This window comes from Nuphar pumila, chromosome 4, assembly GCF_984573655.1.
Source record: "Nuphar pumila chromosome 4, dmNupPumi1.hap1.1, whole genome shotgun sequence".
Taxonomy (NCBI): Eukaryota; Viridiplantae; Streptophyta; class Magnoliopsida; order Nymphaeales; family Nymphaeaceae; genus Nuphar; species Nuphar pumila.
Genome location: NC_143252.1, coordinates 37243203 through 37266507, shown reverse-complemented (window position 1 = coordinate 37266507; position 23305 = coordinate 37243203). Strand labels below are relative to the sequence as shown.

The following is a 23305-nucleotide window of genomic DNA, read 5'->3' as shown; positions in this document are numbered from 1 at the left end:
TCCCCAGCACTTGACCAAACACATTTTTGAAGCCTTATTTATCCAGAAAAATCGGATAATCTGGGATTTTGCATCGTGCTAACCCGATATGGAGCCCCGAATTCATCAGATTTATACGAAGGAGTACCGCGAGCGGCGTTTCGAATCCTAATTTCCTAAACCCCCAGAAACCCGCGCCCTCCCTCTCTCTTTCGCTCTTCCTTCACTCGATGGCGTCTTCTTCTTCCCCTTTCAGTTTCTCCTTCTCGTCGTCCTCCGCCGCGCCCTCTTCTCAACCGCAGGGCTTCTCTTTCGGCACTTCCTCTTCATCTCCTTCCCCTTCGGTATTACCCTCCTTCGGAATCCCTGCCTCCTCCTCTCCTTCCCCCTTTTCCTTAACTCCGCCCGCTTCCTCATCATCCCCTTCGCCTTTATCTTTCGGATCAAACCCTAATTTCCCCTTCGGATCTTCGTCGTCGACCGCGACGTCGTCTTCTCCATTCTCTGCCGCCCAATCGTCTGCGGCACCGAAGCCGTTTTCGTTTTCGTTCGCGTCCTCGTCTGCGCCTTCTTCTATCCCTAGCCCTGCTTTTGGGGCAACGGCATTGAGCTTGGGGTCTTCCGCCTCGGCTTCATCTTTCTCCTTCGAATTCCCGACCACAGCCGCTTCATCGTCTGTGACCTCTGCTCCTTCGTTCGGAGTCCCTTCTTCGTCTGCGACCTCTGCTCCGTCTTTCGGAGTCCCTTCATCGTCTGCTTTCTCTTCGCCCTTCGCTTCTTCTGCTTCGTCTGCTTATTCTCAACCCTCTCCTTTTTCTCTTAGTTCTTCGTCGTCTTCATCATCGTTCTCCTTTGGGAACTCGCCGCTGTTCTCTTCCAAGGCATTTGGAACTTCTGCCTCTGCTTCAGCTTCTTCCTCACCTGCATTCTCCTTATCTTTGACGAGCTCCTCTTCTTCTTCCTCTATCTTTTCTCAGTCTGCTTCTTCAGGATCATCGTCGTCGTCATCATCATCATCCGTTTCAAGCGGCTTTGCCTTTGGGACACCATCCTCATCTTCGTCTTCTCAACCATCGTTTGGATTAGGCGGTTTGAGCTCATCGGCTGCTTCTGCGACAGTGGGGTTTGCGGCGTCGAAGCCTATTTTTGATTTTAGTACTCCATCCCAGTCGTTCCCGCTAACAACTTCTGCACCAGCTGCTACACTTCTCACTTCATCAACTGCCGCACCGTCCTCCTCCTCTGCATTGTCTTCTCCACTCGGTGCATTTTCTGCTTCCACTTTAGCTGTTTCGTCTTCTGCAACATCTTTCAGTCTGTCCACCCCTTCTTCAACCCCTGCTACCACCGCTGCTGCAATCCCCGCTGCCGCCACCACCACCACAACGACTGCTGCTACTGCTAGACCATCTGTCTCTGCAACTACTAGCGCTACTACTAGTGCGTTCCCCAGCTTTTCAGTAGCCACTGCTGCTTCTACCACTACGACGAGTGCCTTTCCTGGATTCTCACAGACTGCTGATTCATCTGCTACAACAAGTGCATTCCCCAGCTTCTCTCTTACTGGCAAAACACCAACATCATCCACTCCATCAACGACATCTGCTCCCACATTTGGTAAGTCGGGTTCACGTCATGACTGTTTTGTTAACGCTTATCATCCAGGAAAAAAATCTGTGAGTTTGTTATTACTATTTATTTTCTCTGTCTTGTTTTTTCCAGCCTGTTGGTTGCTCTTATTTGATTGAAATCTTGTTTACCCTTACAAGCTTGGAATGCTTATGTGGTCATGGAACTAAACAGTTGATTAACTAATGGTATTAAGTTTACCAGGCTATTGATGGCTTCTCTACCATAAAAATAATTTTTGAGCATCTTACAGCGTGCATTTTCTAGTTCATACTTTTTGAGATAGTTGACTTGCACGGAATTTGCTTAGCCTCACTTTGATATGCCTACAAAGTCCATTATGCTTCTAGGAATGGTTTAGACGAGTCATGTTCTTGAAAGATGTATCTGAGTTTGATTGTTAACATTGATACGGATATTGTTAAGATGGAATCTGGTTGGTTTGTGGTCATTGGTTTGTGTGACTCCATTCAACTATTTCCTCCAGGAGTTCCTGGATCAACACCTGCAAGGACATCGTCTGATGCTGCAACAAAATTCAGTTTTAGTGGTGTATCGGCTCCAGCTCAAACATCTGCTTCCAGTGCTAGCAGCAGCAGCGGGTTTGTCTTTAGCAGCTTGAACTGTTTCATATCCGGTTGCATCAGTTTTTACTTGGTTGTTCTATCAAGGATGTTAAGATTGTGACTTTGCTGAGTTTCTTTTCTTCTTTTGGGACTATAGAATTTCATCTTCTACAGTCAGTGCAACTCCTAAATTACCATCGGAAATCACTGGGAAAACTGTTGAAGAGGTAAACTTCTATTTACATGTCATTATTCCCAAGGAGTGATTCCATACTTTACCATTTATTTTATTGTTTCAACAACAGTGCAAGTCAAGTTCCCAAGTTAGTATACATTGATTCATGAGTGATGCAAATTCTAGTGTGGTAATTTTTCAAAAAAAAACAAAAAACAAAATAGCTCGCTGAATGACTTCATCGTGCACATCTGAATTGAATTGGGAATGTGAGGGTAGGGCTGATAAAAGAACGGAACTACTTGTAAACAACTGAAGCTTAGCATACAGGCTTACTTGAATCTGGGATTTAACTTAATAATCTAGATCTGGTCACATTGGTTGCTTAAACAAGAAATTCTGGGCTCTGCCTTGTTTTTGTTGTTACTATTATTATTTATTACTGATTGTTGTTTTTATTAGCCTGTTCGGTATTACTGAATGGGATGGAATTCAATTGATCTCGTCCATCGTTTTCTCTTATCACTGTGGTTGCCATTCTTTCTGTAAGCGTTTGGGGAAAAAGGCAACCAGAGACAAGGTCCTACATGGTGCATGAGCATATTTGGTTGAGCAGTGTCAAGCTCGAGCCCAGCTCTATCATTGGTTTAGTGTAGCTAAATCGAGTTTTAGCTTCCCTATATTGGCCTGTTAAGCCAATCTGTGTCCTTGCTGGATCATTGAATATGGATATTTTTTCAGATTGCCATGTTCTTCTCCTAGTATGATATATAAGGCACTATTGTCTTATTTGGTCATATCATGCTTGTGGATAAATGTCATTATGTTGGTACAGTGTCTCCAACATCAACTTTGCTTAAAACTTCACAGAAAAAAATGTTCCTTTCCACATCTACCACATCACTTAAGTTTTGTGGTGATGGTAACACTTGCAGATTGTGAAAGATTGGAACTCAGAGCTACAGGAGCGCACTAACAAGTTTAGGAAGCAAGCTGCTGCTATAGCTGAGTGGGACAGGCGGATTTTACAGAATAGGAATGTTCTTATTAGGCTTGAGGTGTGTATCTTCAACTTTTTTTCTTGATTACTTTCATCTTTTTTTCTTTTATTTGTGGGTGTTTTGAAAATTTAAGAAGTTTGCATGTGCTAAAGGCTCTGTATATGAATGCTTTTACTCCTAGGAGTCTTGTACTTTCTTTACCTTCTATGCACTATTTGCCTAGTATCTGTTAATTGCCCTATATTGTTAAACGCATGGATTTTTTCTTCTTTTAAAGTTCTAAAAAAGCCCAATCCATGGATTCCAAAATTATCATTGCATGGATGTTTGTCAATTCACTATGGATATATCATGCATATTATTTGGTCATCTCTCTGTGTTCTATAATCTATGTCATGAGCTCATTATTTTTCTGGCAACCATGCATAATTTCCGACTGTGGACCATTGGCATCATTTAGGATGTCTTATTCTGGATCTCTAATTTCATCATGCAAAAATAGGAGTCACTTGAAAATATTAGTAGTCTGACGGATCAGATTTGTGAATGAGTAATTTTCATCTGCAGAAATTGGAAGGTAATCTTAGAAATTTTGTTGGTAGATTTTAGATTTTACCTTCATTAATCTTTGTGCACAAGCTCTTTAAGTTTATCATTCTCAAGAAGTCATCCTTTATGGTTGAGTTGTATTATGTTTCACGAATATGACGAGAAGCTGTAAAGAAAATTCTTCAGTTCTGCCATGTCTTTCTTTAACGTTGCAAAATTTGTAGATACATAAATTTCCTCAGTTGATAAACAACTTTAGCCTCCACAACTTATTCCCATGAAGTTGAGGACTGATCTGTCGCTATTTGGAATTGAACAACAGCATTCTGCATACACTTGATTTATGCATATTTAATGGATTACATCTTAGACCTGCTTATGTTGAGGAGTTTGGGATTAAAATGAGCTAATAAAATATCAACTATGTCACAGGGATTCGGCTAGGAGGGTGCCGCACCCGCGTCGACGCGACTCGACGCGGGTGCGGGTGCCGCACCAGGTGCGGTCAACTCGATCCTGGGTGCGTTGACCGCACCCAGGCTCATTAATGTCCATTTTTAAAAAAAAAATTGCCCAAATGGGCTTCGAATTTTTTTTTAAAAAACTTTATGCTAGTCTGTCAGCTGCCTAGCATAAAGTAAGTTTTTCAGTTTTCACGCACAGCTGCTGACAGCAGCTGTCAGCACAGCTGCTGACAGCAGCTGTCAGCTGTGCTGTCAGCACAGCTGCAGCAGCTGTCTGTCAGCTGCAAAGTTTAAAAAAAAAACCCCGCCTATTCCCCAACCCCCTTTTTAAAAAAAAACCCCGCCTATTCCCCAACCCCCTTTATATATATATATATATATATATATATATATTACTTATTACATTTTTGCCCCTGCCGCACCCCCGCACCCGGGTTTTTTGGAAGTGCCGAATCCCCGCACCCGCACCCGCACCCGCACCCGCGCCCGCACCCGCACCCGCACCCGCACCCATGTGACATAGAATATCAACCTTTGTTTAGATCATGTGTTGTTCAATGGGCCAGGTTACTGAGTATTTTATGTATAGTTTTTAGTGCAAATATACATTTTAATCACGTTTTGAATTATGTGAGTCAGGTTTGGGATTCATTTTCGTGACCCGATATAATTCTGTTCAGGTACCTGAACCTGGCTGATTGTTATTTTGGTGAGTTTGTGCCTATGATACCTGGACACTCCATTTTGCCCTCCGTACCCGTGTCGACATGTGTGTCCTCGTGTCAACACCTGGACACACCATTCTACCCTCCCTACATACAAATTTGTATTTAATTTATAATTTATAATTATATTTTCAGTTTATAACTTTATATTTTCAGTATATAATATATATTTTAGATATATTATATATATTTAGATTATATTCTGTTTATTTTGAATTTATTTTGTATATATATATATATATATATATATATAACTGTCTCGTGGTATCCACATTTTTTGGAAGTGTCATGCCATACCCTCTGTACCTGCATCCGTACCCAGGTGACATAGGTTTGGTCCAACCCTGATCCGATACAAATCCGACTTGTTGACAGCTCTGTGTTGTACAGGCGGTCTCTGATGTTCTATATTGATATTTGATAAGCTACATAATCAAAGAATCATACACTATGCAGAACAAAATAGAGCTAGATTGAGATATGAGATTGATAATGTCACATATCCATCAAATATTGATATTTCGAATGTTAGCCAACTAGGGATGTGTTTGCTTTGGTCACAGGTGGGATGAGCAATTACAGCTGAGAATCAGAAAGCTGTGATTGTTCATCACAAGGTCAGTCATATGACTAACTTTTAGAGGATTCAAGCTTGAAGTTCTCAAGTGAGAATCACAATTACGATTTGCACTTTCTCATGTTTCATATAACTTCGGAAAGTGCTGTGACACAGGAAGCTGTGAAAATTCAAGATTCAGAGGGCATTGCAAAAGCACCCTTGAGAGAATTTGATCATGCACTACCTACCTCTCTGTTTCTTCTTAAACACCCAAACGCCTTAATGTCATATGATCTGGTCTTCTCTGGGGTGACCTTGCTGATCTGACAAGCAAGAAGCCTCATTTGACATACTTTCTAGGCAACAGAGTACCATATACTACCGGATTCCGACAAGATTTTCAGTTGCCCTCTATGCAGTTTGGGCTACTTCTTTCCGAATAGGGACTAAGACGTTGTCATGGCTTGGATTCAGCTGGTGCTATGTCACCTGGGTACGAGTACGAGTATGCAGGGTATGGTACGGCAATTCCAAAAAATGTGGGTACGGGGACGGGGCTAAATATATATCTAAAATATATACTGAAAATATAATATAATATAGGACACAGCAAATGTCGTGTCCAGGTACAAGTACTCATGCTGACACGGATACGGCACCCTAAGTGCCGTGTCGCAGTAACATAGAGCTGGTGCAGGGAACTGTGCCACATGAAATTTTCTATCCTAAGAAAAAAAGAATTGTCTTTTGTTTCTATTTGTTCTCTGACTATCTTTATCAATGAAGTCTGTTGTTGCTTTTGTTTCTATAGTCTAGTGAACTCCAATAAATTTTGTTATCCAGCCACATGAACCAATAGGACAATTTATCCACCCTATTTTGCATCATCTGTTTCTTTTCTTCTTTTTGGGGTGGTGTTTGTCTCTATGTTTGTCCTCTTTGTTTGTGTGCATTTTAGCATAAGATTTTTATTGAAGTTGGTCACGTTTTTGTGTTTTCACCTTTGGTTTTATTTGAACTTTTTAATGCTTCTGTGTTACAGTGACTAGAATAGTTTTTGTATTCGCCTCCTTTGGTGTCTTTTCTTCTTCCATAATTAATGCATTATGCACAAAAAATCAGAAAAATTTGTGAAAAAATGTAAAATATATAACACAAGAAAAAACAAATAAACAAGAATGAGTACAAAATTTAAAAACAAATAAGTATATAAAAATAAACATAGTAAACTATTGACATGCCATTCACATGAAAGTGTTCAATAATTCATTAGATAAAGTCAATAACATTGATGATAGTGATACTTGATACAACATAAAAACATAGTTTTCTACATGACTACAAAAGTCAAAATGCTCAAAAGTTACTACATAAACTCATAAAGTCAATAACATAGAAGTTCACTACAACTACATAGTTGACTACATGACTAAAAAAGTGAAAAGACTGAAAAGTTTACTACAACTGCTTAATGCACTACAAGACTCATCAGTCATCTTCGTTATCAAACATTCCTTATTCATGATTCTAAATTACATCTTGTTGTGGGGCAGCTGACGCTTGTGAGGCTTGTGCCTCCTGTTGCTCTTCATCTGAATCAAGTTATTCATTGTGTTGTGCCAGTGCGTGAAGGCCTTGCGCAGTCTTGTAGTCTTGCTTCTATATATCTCACCAAGATTGACAAATATTATACCACGTGCATCATTTGGAGCTCCCATGCATGGTCGCACTGGAGCACCAGTTTCTCAAACAATGTATTGTTTCATGCGATGTGTACCTCCATTAATTAATGCACGACAACAAAATCTGCATCTCAATAGATTACACATCCTGAAATTGTCGGCAATCTCATAAAACAGCAACACCGGATCCACATCTAGCCATTGCTAAATCTAATTATCAATTTATCAAGAATGCAAATAATTAAAACTTAAAATGAAATATTACTGCATACCAAAGTCAAAAGGTTTACAACTTTACATAACAGATAATATCAAGAAAGGTTATACAAGGCTACAAAATAAAGATACAATATATATATATATATATATATATATATATATATATATATATATATATCAACTCAATGATTTTCTTCGCTTTCTGCAGTGTAAGCGTTCCCTAGCTGGAGATGTTGATGGTTTTTCTCTATCTTCTGAGTCAAGTATAACTTTTGGCAATTTTTCTCCAATGAATGCTGCATCTACTCGTGCATTTTGTTTATCATCTTCTATGATACTCCTAAGAATCTTGATACGAACATCAGAAGGAATACGATGAGTACATAGCCGTAAAGTGGAGTTGTGATGCCCTATGATGTGACATTTAAATCTATACAATCCACTATGCATTATAAAACCACAAAAGTTATACTTTACTATTCCTTTTAAAGGTATCCTTACATTCATCGGTTTACAACATTTCATACTGGATCATTTGAGCTACATCCTCCACAATCCATCTACTACTTTTCGGGCATGATTTTGATATTTAAGAATACAAAAAAAAGATGTTATTTAAGATTAAAAAACTAAGATCAACAGCACATTTAGGACTCCAAAAGGACTATCCCTTGGTTTTGATGGTTGGAGCCCTCTTCCAGCTTCATTGTTACACAAGTCAAACTCTTAGGGCTCTATTTTGAGGGTTAGAAGTTAAAAAAATGCATGTATGATGGAAATTGGTGAATTTAGGGTAAATCACACCACAATGACTCGGTTTTGATGGTTAGAAGCCAAAAACGAGTATATAGGATGGAAATGAAGAGTTTTAGGGTAAAAGAGGGGCTCTAAGGTTCGGTTTTGAGGGTTAGAAGGACAAAAAAAGGTTGTATATGATGGAAATGGATGAGATTTGAGGTAAACCACACTTCTAGGGCTTCAATCTAGCAAAAGTTCCAATTTTTAGGGTGAATTTGATCTCAAAATAGGGTGGGTCTATGTCACCTTAGTGCGGGTGTGGGTACGGGTATGGAGGGTACAACATGACCATTCCAAATAATGTTGGTACAGGGGCATATATATATATATTAAATATAACATAAATACAAAATAAACTGAATATAATCTAAATATATATGCTATATCTAAATTATATATTATATACGAAAAATAAAATTATAAATTAAATACAAACTTGTATGTATGGAGGGTAAAATAGCTTGTCCAGGTGTCGACGCTTGTTGACACGGGTACAGAGGGCAAAATGGAGTGTCTGTGTGACATAGGGGTGGGTAGACTTAGAAAAGGGGTTTGGAGAGAGAACATGGAAAAACAGTGTGAAAATGACCTTTGGAGGTTATAAAATGGCCCCCATAAGTGGCCGGTCGCCACTTTTCCGGTGCTGGAAAAGTAAAAAAGGGTGGAGGGATCGACTTGTACAATACGGGGTGTATCGTACGATACGGTATGATACACCTGTGTATCGCACAGTACATGTCATATCAGTACAATATTCATACCAAATATGATATGGCCCCTAAATTGTATTGTCCCCCTTCCGCTAATACGATATATTGCATCATATGATACGATACTGACAACATTGTCTGAGACTCATTCATTCATGAAAAGATACACATGATACCATTCCAAACCAGATAGCTGCCTACTTCAGAACTTTTTATCTCAGTTTAAGTATTTCTTGCTTTCAAGCTGTGAAAGTAAATCTAGTAACAAATGTTACCGTTCCATTAACTTCATTTCAAGATATTTATGGCTATCTTATATATTGTGACTATCTGTTGGTCCAGTTCTTAGTGGACACAGATCAGAGTAGGTTAGTAACTACAATAAAAAAGAATGACTAATAAAGCGAATGCAGCTATTAAGCAAGAGAAATGGTTGTCCAAGAATGCGTCTACATATGTGTATTTCATATATTGTCTATGATCTGGTCAGGATACCTTAGAATCTCAATTTTCGGTATGATCAAAACTTTGAGTTAGTTAGTTGATGGTTATTGGACCAGTACATAACTTGGGCAAAAATGGCCTGCAGAAACTTCTTGGAAAAGATCATGGTTTGTATGGTGGTGATGTTGTACCCTGGATGCAGTGCAAGTATCTATTAGTAATTTTATTTTTAATTGCAAGTTGAATAAGTTTAAAATTCTGATACATATGTTTGCCTGCTTTTTTGATCCTTGAATTGTACTGCCCTGCAGTGGACTTTTTTCTTGTGTAATGCTTCTGACATCCTTCGTGTTTGTCATTTTTGTTTCAAAATACTACAGGCTAAAGATCTTTTCTACTTGAGATTGTTGATAATTTACTTTTCTGGTAATTTGTTTTCTTCTCAGGCGGAGGTGGCTAAAGTTGTGGAAACTCAGCACTACTTGGAGAACCAACTAGAGTTAATTGAAACACATCAACATGAGGTTTACAATTTCATGTTCAAACATATTTCGTTTTGTATTTTTTCATTCTGTCATCTTCATATCAGCAACTTGTTAGGAGCAATGACATGTTGAGAATTTTTAAATTTACATTGTTATTTTCCTTTAAAGTACCTCCTGGTGCCTTGACGAGGTCAAAAGAGGTAACAAAAGCCACTTGTCATGTTGTTCATTATATTGCGAACTAAAATAAAATTACCCAAACTATCTTTTGGCTGGCTGCTGACATTGAAGACCGATTGGTTCTTTTGGCGAGCTTGAGTAAATTACCAAAGTTTGCTTTCTGGTGGCTACTAGCATTGAAGGCCACTTCATTGTTTTGGAGAACGTCATGGGTAAGAGAGCTTTTGATTTATTAGTGTCATGCAATTATCAATCTAGAGGTTTTAAGTTGAGTAAGAGTAAGACTGAATATATGGAATGTCGGTTTAGTAAGCAACGAAGTAGTGATGGGAGTGTAGTGAAGCTTGGTGAGCAAGATATACCGGTGAATGATTATTTCAAATATTTGGGATCCATCATTCAAAAGTATGGAGAAATTGATGGAGATGTAAATCATAGGATAAAGGTTGGGTGAATGAAATGGAAAAGTGCTACTGGAGTGCTGTGCGATCGTAGAATGCCATTGCGGTTGAAGGGAAAGTTTTATAGGACGACTATTAGACCCGCTTTACTATATGGTACGGAATGTTGGGCTGCCAAGAGACATCATATTCAAAAAATGAGTGTAGCTGAGATGCGGATGCTTAGATGGATGTGTGGAAATACAATAAAAGATAAGATTCGGAACGAAGAGATACGTAAGAAGGTAGGTGTTGCACCCATTGAAAATAAGATGCGAGAGAATCGTTTACGGTGGTTTGGACATATTCGGCGAAGGCCTAATGATGCTCCAGTTAGAAGGTTGGAGAAATGGGAAAATATATTAGTTAAAAGAGGTCGGGGTAGGCCTAGGAAGACTTGGATGGAGATGATAGGAAAGGATATGAATGCTTTGAACCTCACCGAGGACATGGCGTTGGATAGAAATGATTGGAGGAAAAGGATTCATGTGGAAGACCCAAAATGAATTTCTTTTTTGGTTCATATCGCTGACCCCAATTGTTTTGGGATGAAGGCGTAGTTGTTGTTGTTTGTTGTTGTATGCAATTATCAATCTCTATCATGGTCAAATGGGAATGAGCCAACATCCAATGACCGTATGCTGATCTTGCTTTATGCAAGTTTTTTGGTTGGGTGGGCTGCAAAATTTACATATTAGATAGAGGTAGAACATGGTTGTTGGCAATACCTTGTGCCCATAGGCAGAGAGAACATGGGAGTTTGACCAATTAACATATGAAATAGATTATCAAATTTCTAGTGTATATTTTGTTTCATCTTGCCCCATGGAGAGTTGGAATGAAATTATATGGTGTTGATTACCTTAAAAAGGTTAGAAGGTGTCTGGTTTCACATTTTCATTTCAATTTCATCTACACTGCATGTAGAAACTCATTTTCTCAACTTCATTTTAGTAACATCTCTTTTTACTACTATATTAACTGTCTTGTGTTGGAGACCTCTAAACTTCATGCATGTCTAGATGTTTCACTGAATTGAAATTCTTGTTTGCCACACGCTTTCCTGGTGCACATTGGAATAGGTTTTGTAACAGAAGCTACCTCCGTATATTTTCTTATCTATGTTGGAATCAGGTTGGACTTCATGTTGATTGAACCCAGACCATGGTTTGTCTAGGGTTTTTCACATTTAGACTTTTATATTGAACTGAATCTGGCAAATTCACATGTAGAAGCTGTAAAATGTGGTACTTTAGCCCTTTTACTGGATCTGGACTTCATAGGATAGCTCCAGAACTCCCCACCATGTCCAATATATTTGGGGTTGATTATGGTTCAAGGCCCTATCCTTCCTCTGGTAAAAAAAAACCTCGGCTTTGCCACTGCTTGCACTGCAATGAACAGATTGCTTTCTTACATGATGTTTGGAATTAATAAATCTGCCCTTTTCCATTACATATATGGTACTATAGATGGTAGCATACGATATAATAGTCATATTTTCAACTATTATTTACTTAATCACACCCTGCAGATGTGTTTATGATTGTTTGTTTAGTAGAAACATGCTTTGGACCAAATTAGTCCATTTTAAAAAGCTTTTCTCTGGATGAAGTTTTTGGTGCAATATGGGCTACTGATTTTAAGTTTCTTCAAAGATTTGTCTAAGCACTAAAATTTCTTGATCTAATACATGTTTATGCAATATAAACTATGGAGATCACATCTATAGGGTCTGATCGTGAACATGCACTACATTGTTAAAAGATCAATGGAGCTTACTAGATTATATGGTACTATGTGTTGTACAAAGTAGAAGCCCATGTGTGCGTGCATCCATGTGCGTTTGGGAGTGTGTGCATGGGCATGTGTTGGAGTGCTGGCATAAAATCAGGGTGAGGAGATACACGCCTGAGATGGAGAGCTAGCATACAATGAGAGAGATGAGATGTATTTGGTAAAAACAACCAATCTAGGTCATTCTATTGCTATTCACTGCATGCTCCCAATCAGATCACATCCTGTCTTTATGCTGTGGACTTGTGTGATGAGAGGTTGTCAAGATCCACAGTCCTGTGATTGCAATTTCATTTTTTTCAGTTCACCTAGTAATTTTGATTTTTTTTTTGTGGTATGGAACTATCATTACTCAAGGGCCTTCAGAGGGCCTGTCAACTATATTGGTAAGACAATGAAACTGTGCCTTGGGTTGTCACTGTATTCAACCCAGAGCGACTGTCATCTTGACCAACTTTGCTAACTGTTGCTGCCATCTACAGTTCCAATTGATATTTTGGTTTGTCCACCATAATTGGTTGTTGTTCTAAGCACAGTCAGGAATGCCCCTGTGGCATTCGAACCTGAGATCCTTCTGTTATGATAGTGCAACTTCAATGTCCCGTAGTTGTTGTGCCGATTCTTATTTATATTCTTCTTCTGTTCCATAGGTTGACAAGGCTTTGCAAAGCGTGGAGGAAGAAACTGAACAGATTTACCAAGATGAACGTGGTTTGCTCCTCGAAGATGATGTGGCTTCTACAAGGGACTCGATGTGAGTATTTTCACCAATGTGCTAATCCATTTTCGTGTATCAACTTTAGTGCATTTGATTGGATCGGCTGTGGTATCTGGATCAATAGAGTTGTGCTATGGGTATGAGGACAAATCTTATCAGGGGCTATCCCCCTAGCATGATGAAATTCTCTTTTACATCACCTTTCTTTGGGTTGAAACGTTCTGTGGTCAGCTGTTTATGGTTTGAACAACTATCTGGTTTAAGTACATGTACCTTGGCATATAGTGCATCTTTTTCTTGATGAGAAACTATTAAACAGTCTTCAGATTGATACATTACCGCTGACCTCATCGTACATTTTCTTTCCAATCTTTCAAAGTGCATTTATGTGAGTATACAAATACATATGGGCAGGAATTCTGCCGAAGGATTAGAAAAAGCAGAAAGGATTTCAGGCCCAGCTCCCATACAAGAATGAACTCACAAACTGGAAAATATCTATCATTATGATATATTCTTGAGAAGTTTATTCTGTTGTCAAATGTCAATTTTTGCCTAAGATCCATTCATTAAGATGCCACAATTGTTAACTCCATCAGTAACATCCAAGGTTCAGAAAATCTAAAATGAACTTATAACAACTACAACTGCAGAATCTATCCAATTAAGCAACATACCTCACAGAAAACCAGATGGCGATATCCAATATGGAGGTGCTAATAATAGAGCGCTCTCCTTTTCTAGTTGAAAGAAAAGTATTAACTAGCAGCTAATCCTTTTGGAACTAACAATGAACAATTTTGTCTACAAGTTCTTGAGATAGCCTGATTATGACATAACTATTATAAATGCTATCATCTAAAAGATAGCTTATATTACTTGGCAGTAGCCAGGGGTTCCATTAGAAGCATAATGGGAAACCATAAAAAGGAGAGAACTTTTACTGAAACTATTGTCCATTCTTTAGATACTTTTCAGACATTATTTTTTATCAAACTGTCCATAAGTTCATCAGTTGCAGTGAGTTTTAGGAGGTCTACAGGTGAAGCAGGTATGTGACTTACACTTTGTGCGTATACAGAATATTTTCATATTACTTTTCCTATCATGCTATCCCAGGTTGAAAATTCTTTTGAGTTCATTTATAGCTGCATCTGAGGTTAGCTTATGCACTTATTGTCTTTGTCTTAAAGCTATATCCAATCTGTCGTTTCTTATGTGGGACACTCATCATCCCCAGCAGTCTAATCGACTCTAGTTGTATATCAAAATCCTTGCTGTTCTCTTTCTATTATGTGGATTTTAAGTAGCTAATTTGGACATTTTTTTATTGTTAAATATTCATTTATGTCACTACTTATGGGCTATTTGTAATTTCAGGTATGAGCAGGCTGAGTTCATAGAAAGGGAAATGGAACAAATGGCAGAAAAGATTAAATCCATCATACAGACTTTGAATGCTAATCAGGTATGAGATTATATGATTTGGTTTGGTTGGGGGTGCATATTACTGTGGTTGCTGACGTTTATTTGCTCTAGGGTGGTGACCTTGAAGTTACAGATGGTATACCACCCATAGATGTAGTAGTGCGAATTTTGAACAATCAATTGAGCACACTGACATGGATTGATGAGAAGGTCAGTTTGGTTCTTTTTCTTGTGTTTCCTTTATATTTTTTTGGAATTTAAAATGCATATTGTCTGTACTTATCTTATGTGTACCTTCTTCCTATGTTACATGGACACTTCACCTAGGCTGAAGTGTTGGCGCCAGACACTTTCCGACACCGACACTCTTGGACATGGCAGCAACACTTCATTCTTAAAATTAGGTGCGTCCAAAAGTTTGGACGCCTGTCCAGTAGTGTCCTACCCCATAAAAGGTGTCTCGACACACCGCCTCCAGCAAGTGCCATACCCAATGCTATCAAAACGCGCCTTGACGTGCAAAAGGCACGCCTCGCCTTGAGGCGGGGCCCTCTGTGCCTCAAGGCGCAAAACAAATATATTATTATTATTATTAAAGATTTCTAAGACATAATCAACAAGATTTTTGTAGGTTAATCTCATATATTTTCCAGTTATTTCAGTTATGTAATCAGTTTCTTAGTATATTGTAACTTTTGTTGGTTAATCTCATATTTTTTCATTTATGTAATCAATTTTTATATGTTACTTAAAGTAACATATAAAAGTAACTTACTTTTATATGTTAATCTTATATTTTTTAGAATAATCTCATATATTTTAACTTTTGTGGGTTAATCTCATATATTTTCCAGTTATTTCAGTTATGTAATCAGTTTCTTAGTATATTTTAACTTTTGTTGGTTAATCTCATATATTTTCCAGTTATGTAATCGGTTTTTTAGTTACTTTTATAAGTTAATCACATATTTTTTAGAATAATCTCATATACTTTAACTTTTGTAGGTTAATCTCATATATTTTCCATTTATTTCAGTTATGTAATCAGTTTCTTAGTATATTTTAATTTTTGTTGGTTAATCTCATATATTTTCCAGTTATATAATCAATTTTTAGTTACTTTTATATGTTAATCTTATATTTTTTATTACTTATTTGAGATTTTTTATTTCTTATTGGTTGTTATTTCATCAATAAAGCATTTTTTATTTATTTGTATTTTTAGATTTTTTATAAATTTTTTTAAAGTTTTAATTTTTTTTGAGGCTTACGCTTTACGCCTCACCTCGGTTTTTGATGGAGCGCCTCGCTACACCTCAACGCTTTTCACAACACTGGTCATACCCCTATCTAGTGTTGGGTATCATAGAGACAAGTTTACAACTTTGCGGACACTTGTTAAACAAGTGTTGAGTATTTTAGAGTTGGAAGATGCTTATCTGGGAAGTATCCGTCATGCCAACATCGAGCATTCAACGCTCCCATTACTCTTGATGATTTGTTGACTTTGTAAGAAAATGAGCTCCAACAATGAATACCTCAAAAGAGCTCCAATCAAAATATTGAAGTACATTCACAAGAACCAAGATAGGTTCACACACAAAATACCCAAAAAGGGTATTCAACAATATGAGAATAAAAAGATTTTTATTGATTGTGAATAACAGACAAAAAGTACATTTTAGATGGGGCAATGCCCCGTATTTATACACACAAGAGGATCAAAAGAATGAGAGTCGACGACTCTAAATAGAGTCGTTGGGAGCTCAACAACTCTTTGGTATTTGACTTAGTCAATAGTTGACTAGTCAAACACCACCCAAAAGTGTCCAAAAAAGCTGAAAAATAAAAAAAGAGAAAAATACCTATTCAACAAATACTAAAAAGAAAAAAAATTATATATTTGATACATTATTTAGCACTCCCCCTCAAACTTATGGTTGACTAACCGAAAGTTTGTCCAAGAAAAAGTGAAATTGAGGAGCTGCGAGAGGTTTGGTAAAGAAATTTGCGAATTGATATTCTAAAGAAATATAGGGAAGATCAATAGTACGTGTAGGAATTCCTCTCATACGTAGTGATAATCCATCTCAATATGCTTGGTTCGTTCGTGGAATCTCCGGATGCTGACAATGTAAATATAACTTTTGTTATCGCAATATAATTGTGATGCCCCTATACTTTGAACATCCATGTCATGCAACAACTTCCTTAGGCAAACTACTTCCATAGTGGTTGTAGCCATTGCTCTGTATTCTGCTTCAGTTGATGAGAGAGAGACTTTCTGTTTCTTCTTGGATCTCCAAGAAATCAATGATTCACCTAAAAATATATAGAAACCATTAGTTGAGTGTTTGTTATTTGGATTTCCTCTCCAATTTGCATCAGTATAAACAATTAAATCTAAAGATGAAGTAGACAAGAAAAGTCCTCAAAAAATAGAGGTTTTAATATATCTAATAATACGTAGAACAACTCCTATATAAATAGTGTTAGGAGCATGCTGAAATTGACCCTCTGTGTGAACAACATGCACAATATCAGGTCTTGTAATGGAGAAATGAGATAGTACCCCGACAAGTTGTCTTTAAGGTGTTGGATTTTCAAGTGGCTTCACATCATCAATCTTCATTTTGACATTAACAACTTCGGGAGTGTCGACCTTTTTGTTATCGGAGATACCAGACATGTCAACAATATCTAGAGCAAACTTAGACTGAGTCAGTAAATAGCTTCTAGAAGAATAAGCAACTTCTATACCAAGATTTAAAAAAAAAACCCAAATCATTCATTTCAAAGTGTATTTTGAGAAATCTTTTAATGTGTTCAACTTTCTGTTTATCACTTCCAGTGTTGATCATGTCGTCTACGTAGAGAAGCAAGATAATAATACATACATCAGAAGTCTTAACAAACAAAGCTATATCAATAAGACAGGATTGAAAACCAAAGTTAAGCATAACTTGACTAAATTTGTCATACCAAGCTTTTGGGGTTAGTTTAAGGCCATACAGAGCCTTATTTAAACAAAGGGATTTTCTTTTAGGAATATTAATGCCAGGTGGCGATTTTATATATACTTCTTTGGTTAAGCTTTCATTGAGAAATGCATTTTTGACATTCATTTAATATATATGCCATTTTTTTACGGAGGCAAGAGTTACTAAGGTTCTAATTGTGGTCATTCTAGCAACTGGAGCAAAGGTCTCTTTATAGTCTATTCCATACTCTTGAAAATAGCCCTTGGCAACTAACCTGACCTTATACCTTTCAAGAGTTTCGTCACTCTTGGTTTTGACTTTATACACCCATTGACAACCTATAGGCTTTTTGCTTAGTGGAATATCTTGAATAGTTCAGGTATTCGCCTTTTCTAAGGTATTTAATTTCACTGTCATTGCTTCTACCCATTCAAAATATTCCTTTGTTGTCGCATGATTAGAGGGTTATATGTAGGAATGTATTAATGTAACCTAAGCTTGATATTTAGGTGAAAAGGACTCATAGGACACAAATTTTTCAGGAACTTGACATTCTAGATGACCTTGTTTGCATTGCTTCTTGTTCTTTGTTACTAGTATATTTTTTGAGAGCACATGGTTGTTCTAAGTTACTTTGCCTAGAGTATTTAATACAATCTTGTTTATCACAAAATGATTATGTACTTATCATGTCATTTTTATCTTCTTGACTTTCATCAATATCACATTCATCAATCTTTTGAACTAAATCCAATAAGAAAGAATACTCATTTATTTCCTTAGAGTTCTCACTTTCAAAAAAACTTTTCTTTTCCAAAAAGGATACGTTCCTTGATACATGTAACTTTTTAGTTTTAAAATCAAAACAGATGTAGCTTTTTTGATAATTTGCATATCCTAGAAAAACACAAGGGATAGCACATGGAGAGAGTTTATCATTTTTATCAAAAAAATAAATAACTAAAACACTTGCATTAAAAAACCCTTAACCTAGAATAATTCTAAATTTGTTTGAAAAAATTTTCAACAAGAGAAATATTTTTTAAAGAAGAGGATGGCATTCTGTTAATAAGATAAACTGCAGTTAGATTGACTTCAACCAAAAAAACTTAGGCACTTGATTTGTAATAAGTAAAGTTCTTGTTGTCTCTATAATATGTCTATGCTTTCTTTTAGCTAAAGCATCTTGATGAGGGGTATTGAGACATGATTTTTTATTTATGATACCGTTTAAATTTAGATAATCTTTAAATTCTTTTGATAAAAACTCTCCTCTTGAATCAGTGCGAAAGATAGAAATATCATTCTTAAATTGATTTTTGACTAGATTGTGAAAGATTTGAAAGTGTGAGAAAACTTCATATTTATGTTTAAGAAAATAGATCCAAGTATGTCTTGTAAAATTCATTCACAAAAATTACATAATACATAAAGGCACCTTTTGATATAAAATGTACAGGTCTACACATCCAAATGTATCAACTCAAGTGGTCGAGAAGGAACAAAACTTCTTTCTTTAAAGGGTAATCTCTTCATTTTACCAAGCATACAATTTTCACATGTAAATTTTTCAAAATTAATTTTTTTCCATCGAAAAAAAGGCTTTTGGATACACTAGGATGGCCAAGTCTTTTATGCCATAGATCCAAATATACTTTCTGAACATTACAACAAAATGTATTCTTAGGTATTTCCAAAAAATTCATGTAGTATAAGCCTTCTTCTCTATACCCTTCTCCAATCAACTTCCCTGACTGAACGAGAGGAGAAGAAAACATTACATCCATGGTCAGGTAATTGAGAAACAGATAAAAAATTTAGGTTAAGTTTAGAGATATATCTAATTTGAGGAATGCAAAATCTTTTTGAGTTCTGAGAAATATTTTCAAAATTTTATATTCCTTTTATCTCAAGAGATGTTCCATCAATGATAAAAATATTTGACTCATTTGAGTTATAACATTCGAATAACATATCAATATTTGGCGTCATATGAAAAGAGACACTTAAGTCAAGAACCAAAAGAGATTTACCAGGATCGGAAATGCCAAAAGAAGGGACTGCGACTTCTGTGGATGAAGATGCTCTTTTGAGTAGAGGTTGAAGTGCCACCACTAATTGAGTTAAGGACATGTTTCTAATGGATGGTTCACTTGATTCTTGTGGAGGTCCGATAGAGGCAACCTTCTTCTCATAGGCTTTCTTCAATTTCGGACAATATGTATGTCCCGGTTTACGATAATAGTAACAAATGACTTTTCTTTTTTCAAATTCATTTCCTTGTTTCTCATCATTTGCCCTCTGATAGTGTAAAGGTTTGTAGGTTCGAACACAGTTTTCCGGTCTAGATACAGATAGGACCGAGTCATCATCACACTTGAAAATTCTCTTTTTAAGCTTATTTTTCTCCATGCTTAATTCTTCTATCATATCTTCTATTGAAGGAACTTTTTCTCAATGAAGAAAAATAGATCTGGTTGATTCAAACTCCGATCTCAATCCATTAATGAATTGAAAAAAATGCCCCACATTTATTTGATTTTGACGGAGTTCTATGTCTTCCGGACAATTTGACAAGCTATTATAGTATTCTTTAATGTTCTTTTTCCTTTGAACCATATTTTTATACTTTATCTTGTAAGTGGCAAACATGTGCAATATCTGGAAGAGAATACATTCTCTTAAGATAGTCTCATGCATTGTTTGCATGTTCAAATTTTGCAAGACTTGAACATTTTTTGATATCGACACTACTAATAAGCCAAGACATAATCTTGGCATGTCCCATTCTCTATTCCTTCCACTTTTTTTTCGTAAGTGGTAATGACTTTATTTTCTCAACCTCCATAAGATGTATCTCTTTCTCACCTTTCTTTGTAAGGATTAGTTTGGGTTTTGAATCGGTTCCATCCACTAATCCCCACAACCCTTTTTCTCATATAAGGTGGTTCATAATTGAAGCCCACTTAACATAGTTAGAATCATTAAGCTTAATGGGTTTAATGGTGACATTATCATTGTCACCCATTTTACAAGGTTTGAGAAGAAAAAGGAAGAATGAAGAAGAAGAGATGAAATGAAAGTGAAGATAATGAATACTCTACCACCGATAACAAGTAGGAGCACTCTTTCAAGCTTTTACACGATCACGATTCCACACACACTTTATTAGAAATTTCAAAAGAGCTTCACCTTTTTTTTTCAAATTTTGAATGACACGTTTCTCAATGTACCGAGCACAAACTTAGCTTGATCACCAAGCTCTAATACCATGTAAGAAAATGAGCTCCAATCAAAATATTGAAGAAGAACATTCACAATAACCAAGAGGTTCACACACAAAATACCCAAAAAGGGTATTCAACAATATGAGAACAAAAAGATTTTTATTGATTGCCGATTGTTTTGGGATGAAGGCGTAGTTGTTGTTGTGAATTACACACAAATAATACATTTTAGAGGGGGCAATGCCCCATATTTATATGCACAAGAGGAGCAAGAGAATGAGAGAGTCGTTGGGCTCCCAACAGCGTTGGGAGCTCAATGACTCTTTGGTATTTGACTTAGTCAACAGTTGACTAGTCAAATACCACCCAAAAGTGTCCAAAAAAGATGAAAAATAAAAAAGATAAAAATACCTATACAACAAATACTAAAAAGAAAATAAAAATTATATATTTGATACATTATTTAACAGATTTTTTGTACTTCAAATATTACATGTTCATATTATATCATTGACATTTGTGTAAATCAACAAGGATCAGATATTCAAATTGCAAATGAGAAAAGAATGTGCATTTTATATTTTATTGTTTTGTTGGCATAATTCTTTAAATCTCTTTTCTCTCTCTCTCTCATATATATATATATATATATAGCCGTGTCCAAGTGTCTAGATTTTTATGACCTGCCATGTCCGACACTTCTTCCAGTATCTGACACCGACACTCATGTAAGTGTCCAAGTAAAATAGTCTTCGTCACATCTTCTAAGTAATGTTTATGATGCCTTTATGGGGCAAAACCTGCATAGTCTTCATGCAGGGTTTCATGAATGAATAGTAACTGTAATGGTAGTTTAATGCAACATGCTATTCAATCAATCTTATGCCAGGCTGCCCATATCCTCCTCAAACTGCTCAGATCAATCAGCATCAAGTGGCTGGTAGTCTGTGCTTACTTTGGTGTCCTGGATGGAGTTTATTGTGTCTACGGATTTCCTGCTGCTTATTTCTTGTGATGCAAGTGTTCTTTTAACTACTAACAATTTACCTGTTTCCTGCAGGCTGGTGAATTCTCATCACAGATTCAGAAACTTGCTGGTCACGGAGCTGCTGTTGACAGAGATTTGTCGAGCTCAAGGCTCTGGTTGAGGTGAAGGGCCTTTATAGGATCCCTAATAGAGAGGCTGCTGTTGTTGTAGAGTTTCCTGTATGGATTATCAAGTGTTCTTAACAACCAACTGTTTTACCTCCTTGGGCAACAATTGGAGATCACATGCCCCTGTTTGAGATGGCAGATTAACTTTGATGCTTTATGTCGTAAGAGCCTGACCATCTCTTTGGATTATTTCTGCGAACTTGCAGCTGCTGACCAGTTGGTTTTGTTGCGTCCTAGTGCTTTTTGTGCTAGGTGAGTGATTCGTGTTCCTCATCTCCGTCTTCCAAGTAGATGGTGATTTGGGTGTCACAGTGCGGTTTGTTGGTTTCTGGAAACTTTGTTATTTAAAGATGATTAGCTATTTAACGTTAGAGAAAGTTGTCTTTGTAAGCTCATCATTTGTTAACAAGGTTTCTCTGCAAATCGGAGTATGGTGCGGACATTGAGCACTTGGATTTTGATCTGAATAGAACTGGGGATCAGTCCTCTGCGGTAACTTAGCAGCACCGGTTCATAGCAACCAACGTTGGGTCTTGTATGCACACGTCCGTGTTATGCTGGAGAGAAATGGCTATAGTTTATGACCATAACGGTCAAGTTTTTTTTGGCGTTGCTCTTAAGTAGGAATATCATGATAATTGATATACCCATGGTGGCTTCCTGGTCCACAGTAATCAATGGAAACCATCATCCATGGACCATGGTCAGTCGTTTTCAGTTGGGATGAGCATCAGCCAAACCTTGGAGATTCAACTTTTTTGGTGAATCTGTTCAATTGGTATTCCAGATTGATCAGGTGAATTCGTTGATAATTTTTTATATATGATTGAATTGGACGCCAAAATAATAATGCATAATACAAGCAAATAAAACTCACATTTCAACCATAGCATTATTGAAAAAGATATTTACGATATGATTATAGAAAAAAATGATTTTGACTGCCCTATAATGACAGTGAATATTGAAAGGAAAAGAAAATTACTATGGCATTACTTAAATTTAAGTGGAAGTCGTTCTGGTATTTTTACGGTGATGTTTTATATTTTGCTTTTATAGTTTCTTTCTCTCCTTCCTGTATACCAGACTGCCCTATTGTTATGGCCTCATTTCTTTTTTCTAGATATATTCTATTATAGCTTGCCACTACCAATTAAATAAAGCTTTAGTTTCCCTTTGTTCTCAGTCTAAATAGTAATTTTATAAATAAAAAAGTTAGTTGTCTTGAAAAGTCATTCCATTTTGGACCAATTCATAGTGCTATTTCATTTGGATTGATTCAAAACACTTGTTTGGTCTGTGAAGTTTGTGATTAATCTTGAGAAATCCTTAAATTCTATTTATCAGCCAAGAGGTGGTCAATCTATCTTCTGGGTGAATTAGTCGAATGATCA

General features: G+C 36.7%; 1 protein-coding gene across 1 annotated transcript; it reads left to right on the top strand.

Moving 5' to 3' along the window:
- The first annotated feature begins 165 nt into the window (after nt 1-165).
- Nucleotides 166-22332, top strand: EMB2766 (structural constituent of nuclear pore). The gene is made up of 9 exons (XM_090004317.1): nt 166-1596; nt 2096-2210; nt 2332-2401; nt 3285-3407; nt 9947-10024; nt 13053-13156; nt 14501-14588; nt 14660-14758; nt 21817-22332. The coding sequence occupies exons 1-9, from the start codon at nt 210-212 to the stop codon at nt 21907-21909; spliced, it is 2157 nt and encodes a 718-aa protein (XP_089860443.1). The 5' UTR covers nt 166-209; the 3' UTR covers nt 21910-22332.
- Nucleotides 22333-23305: the final 973 nt, after the last annotated feature.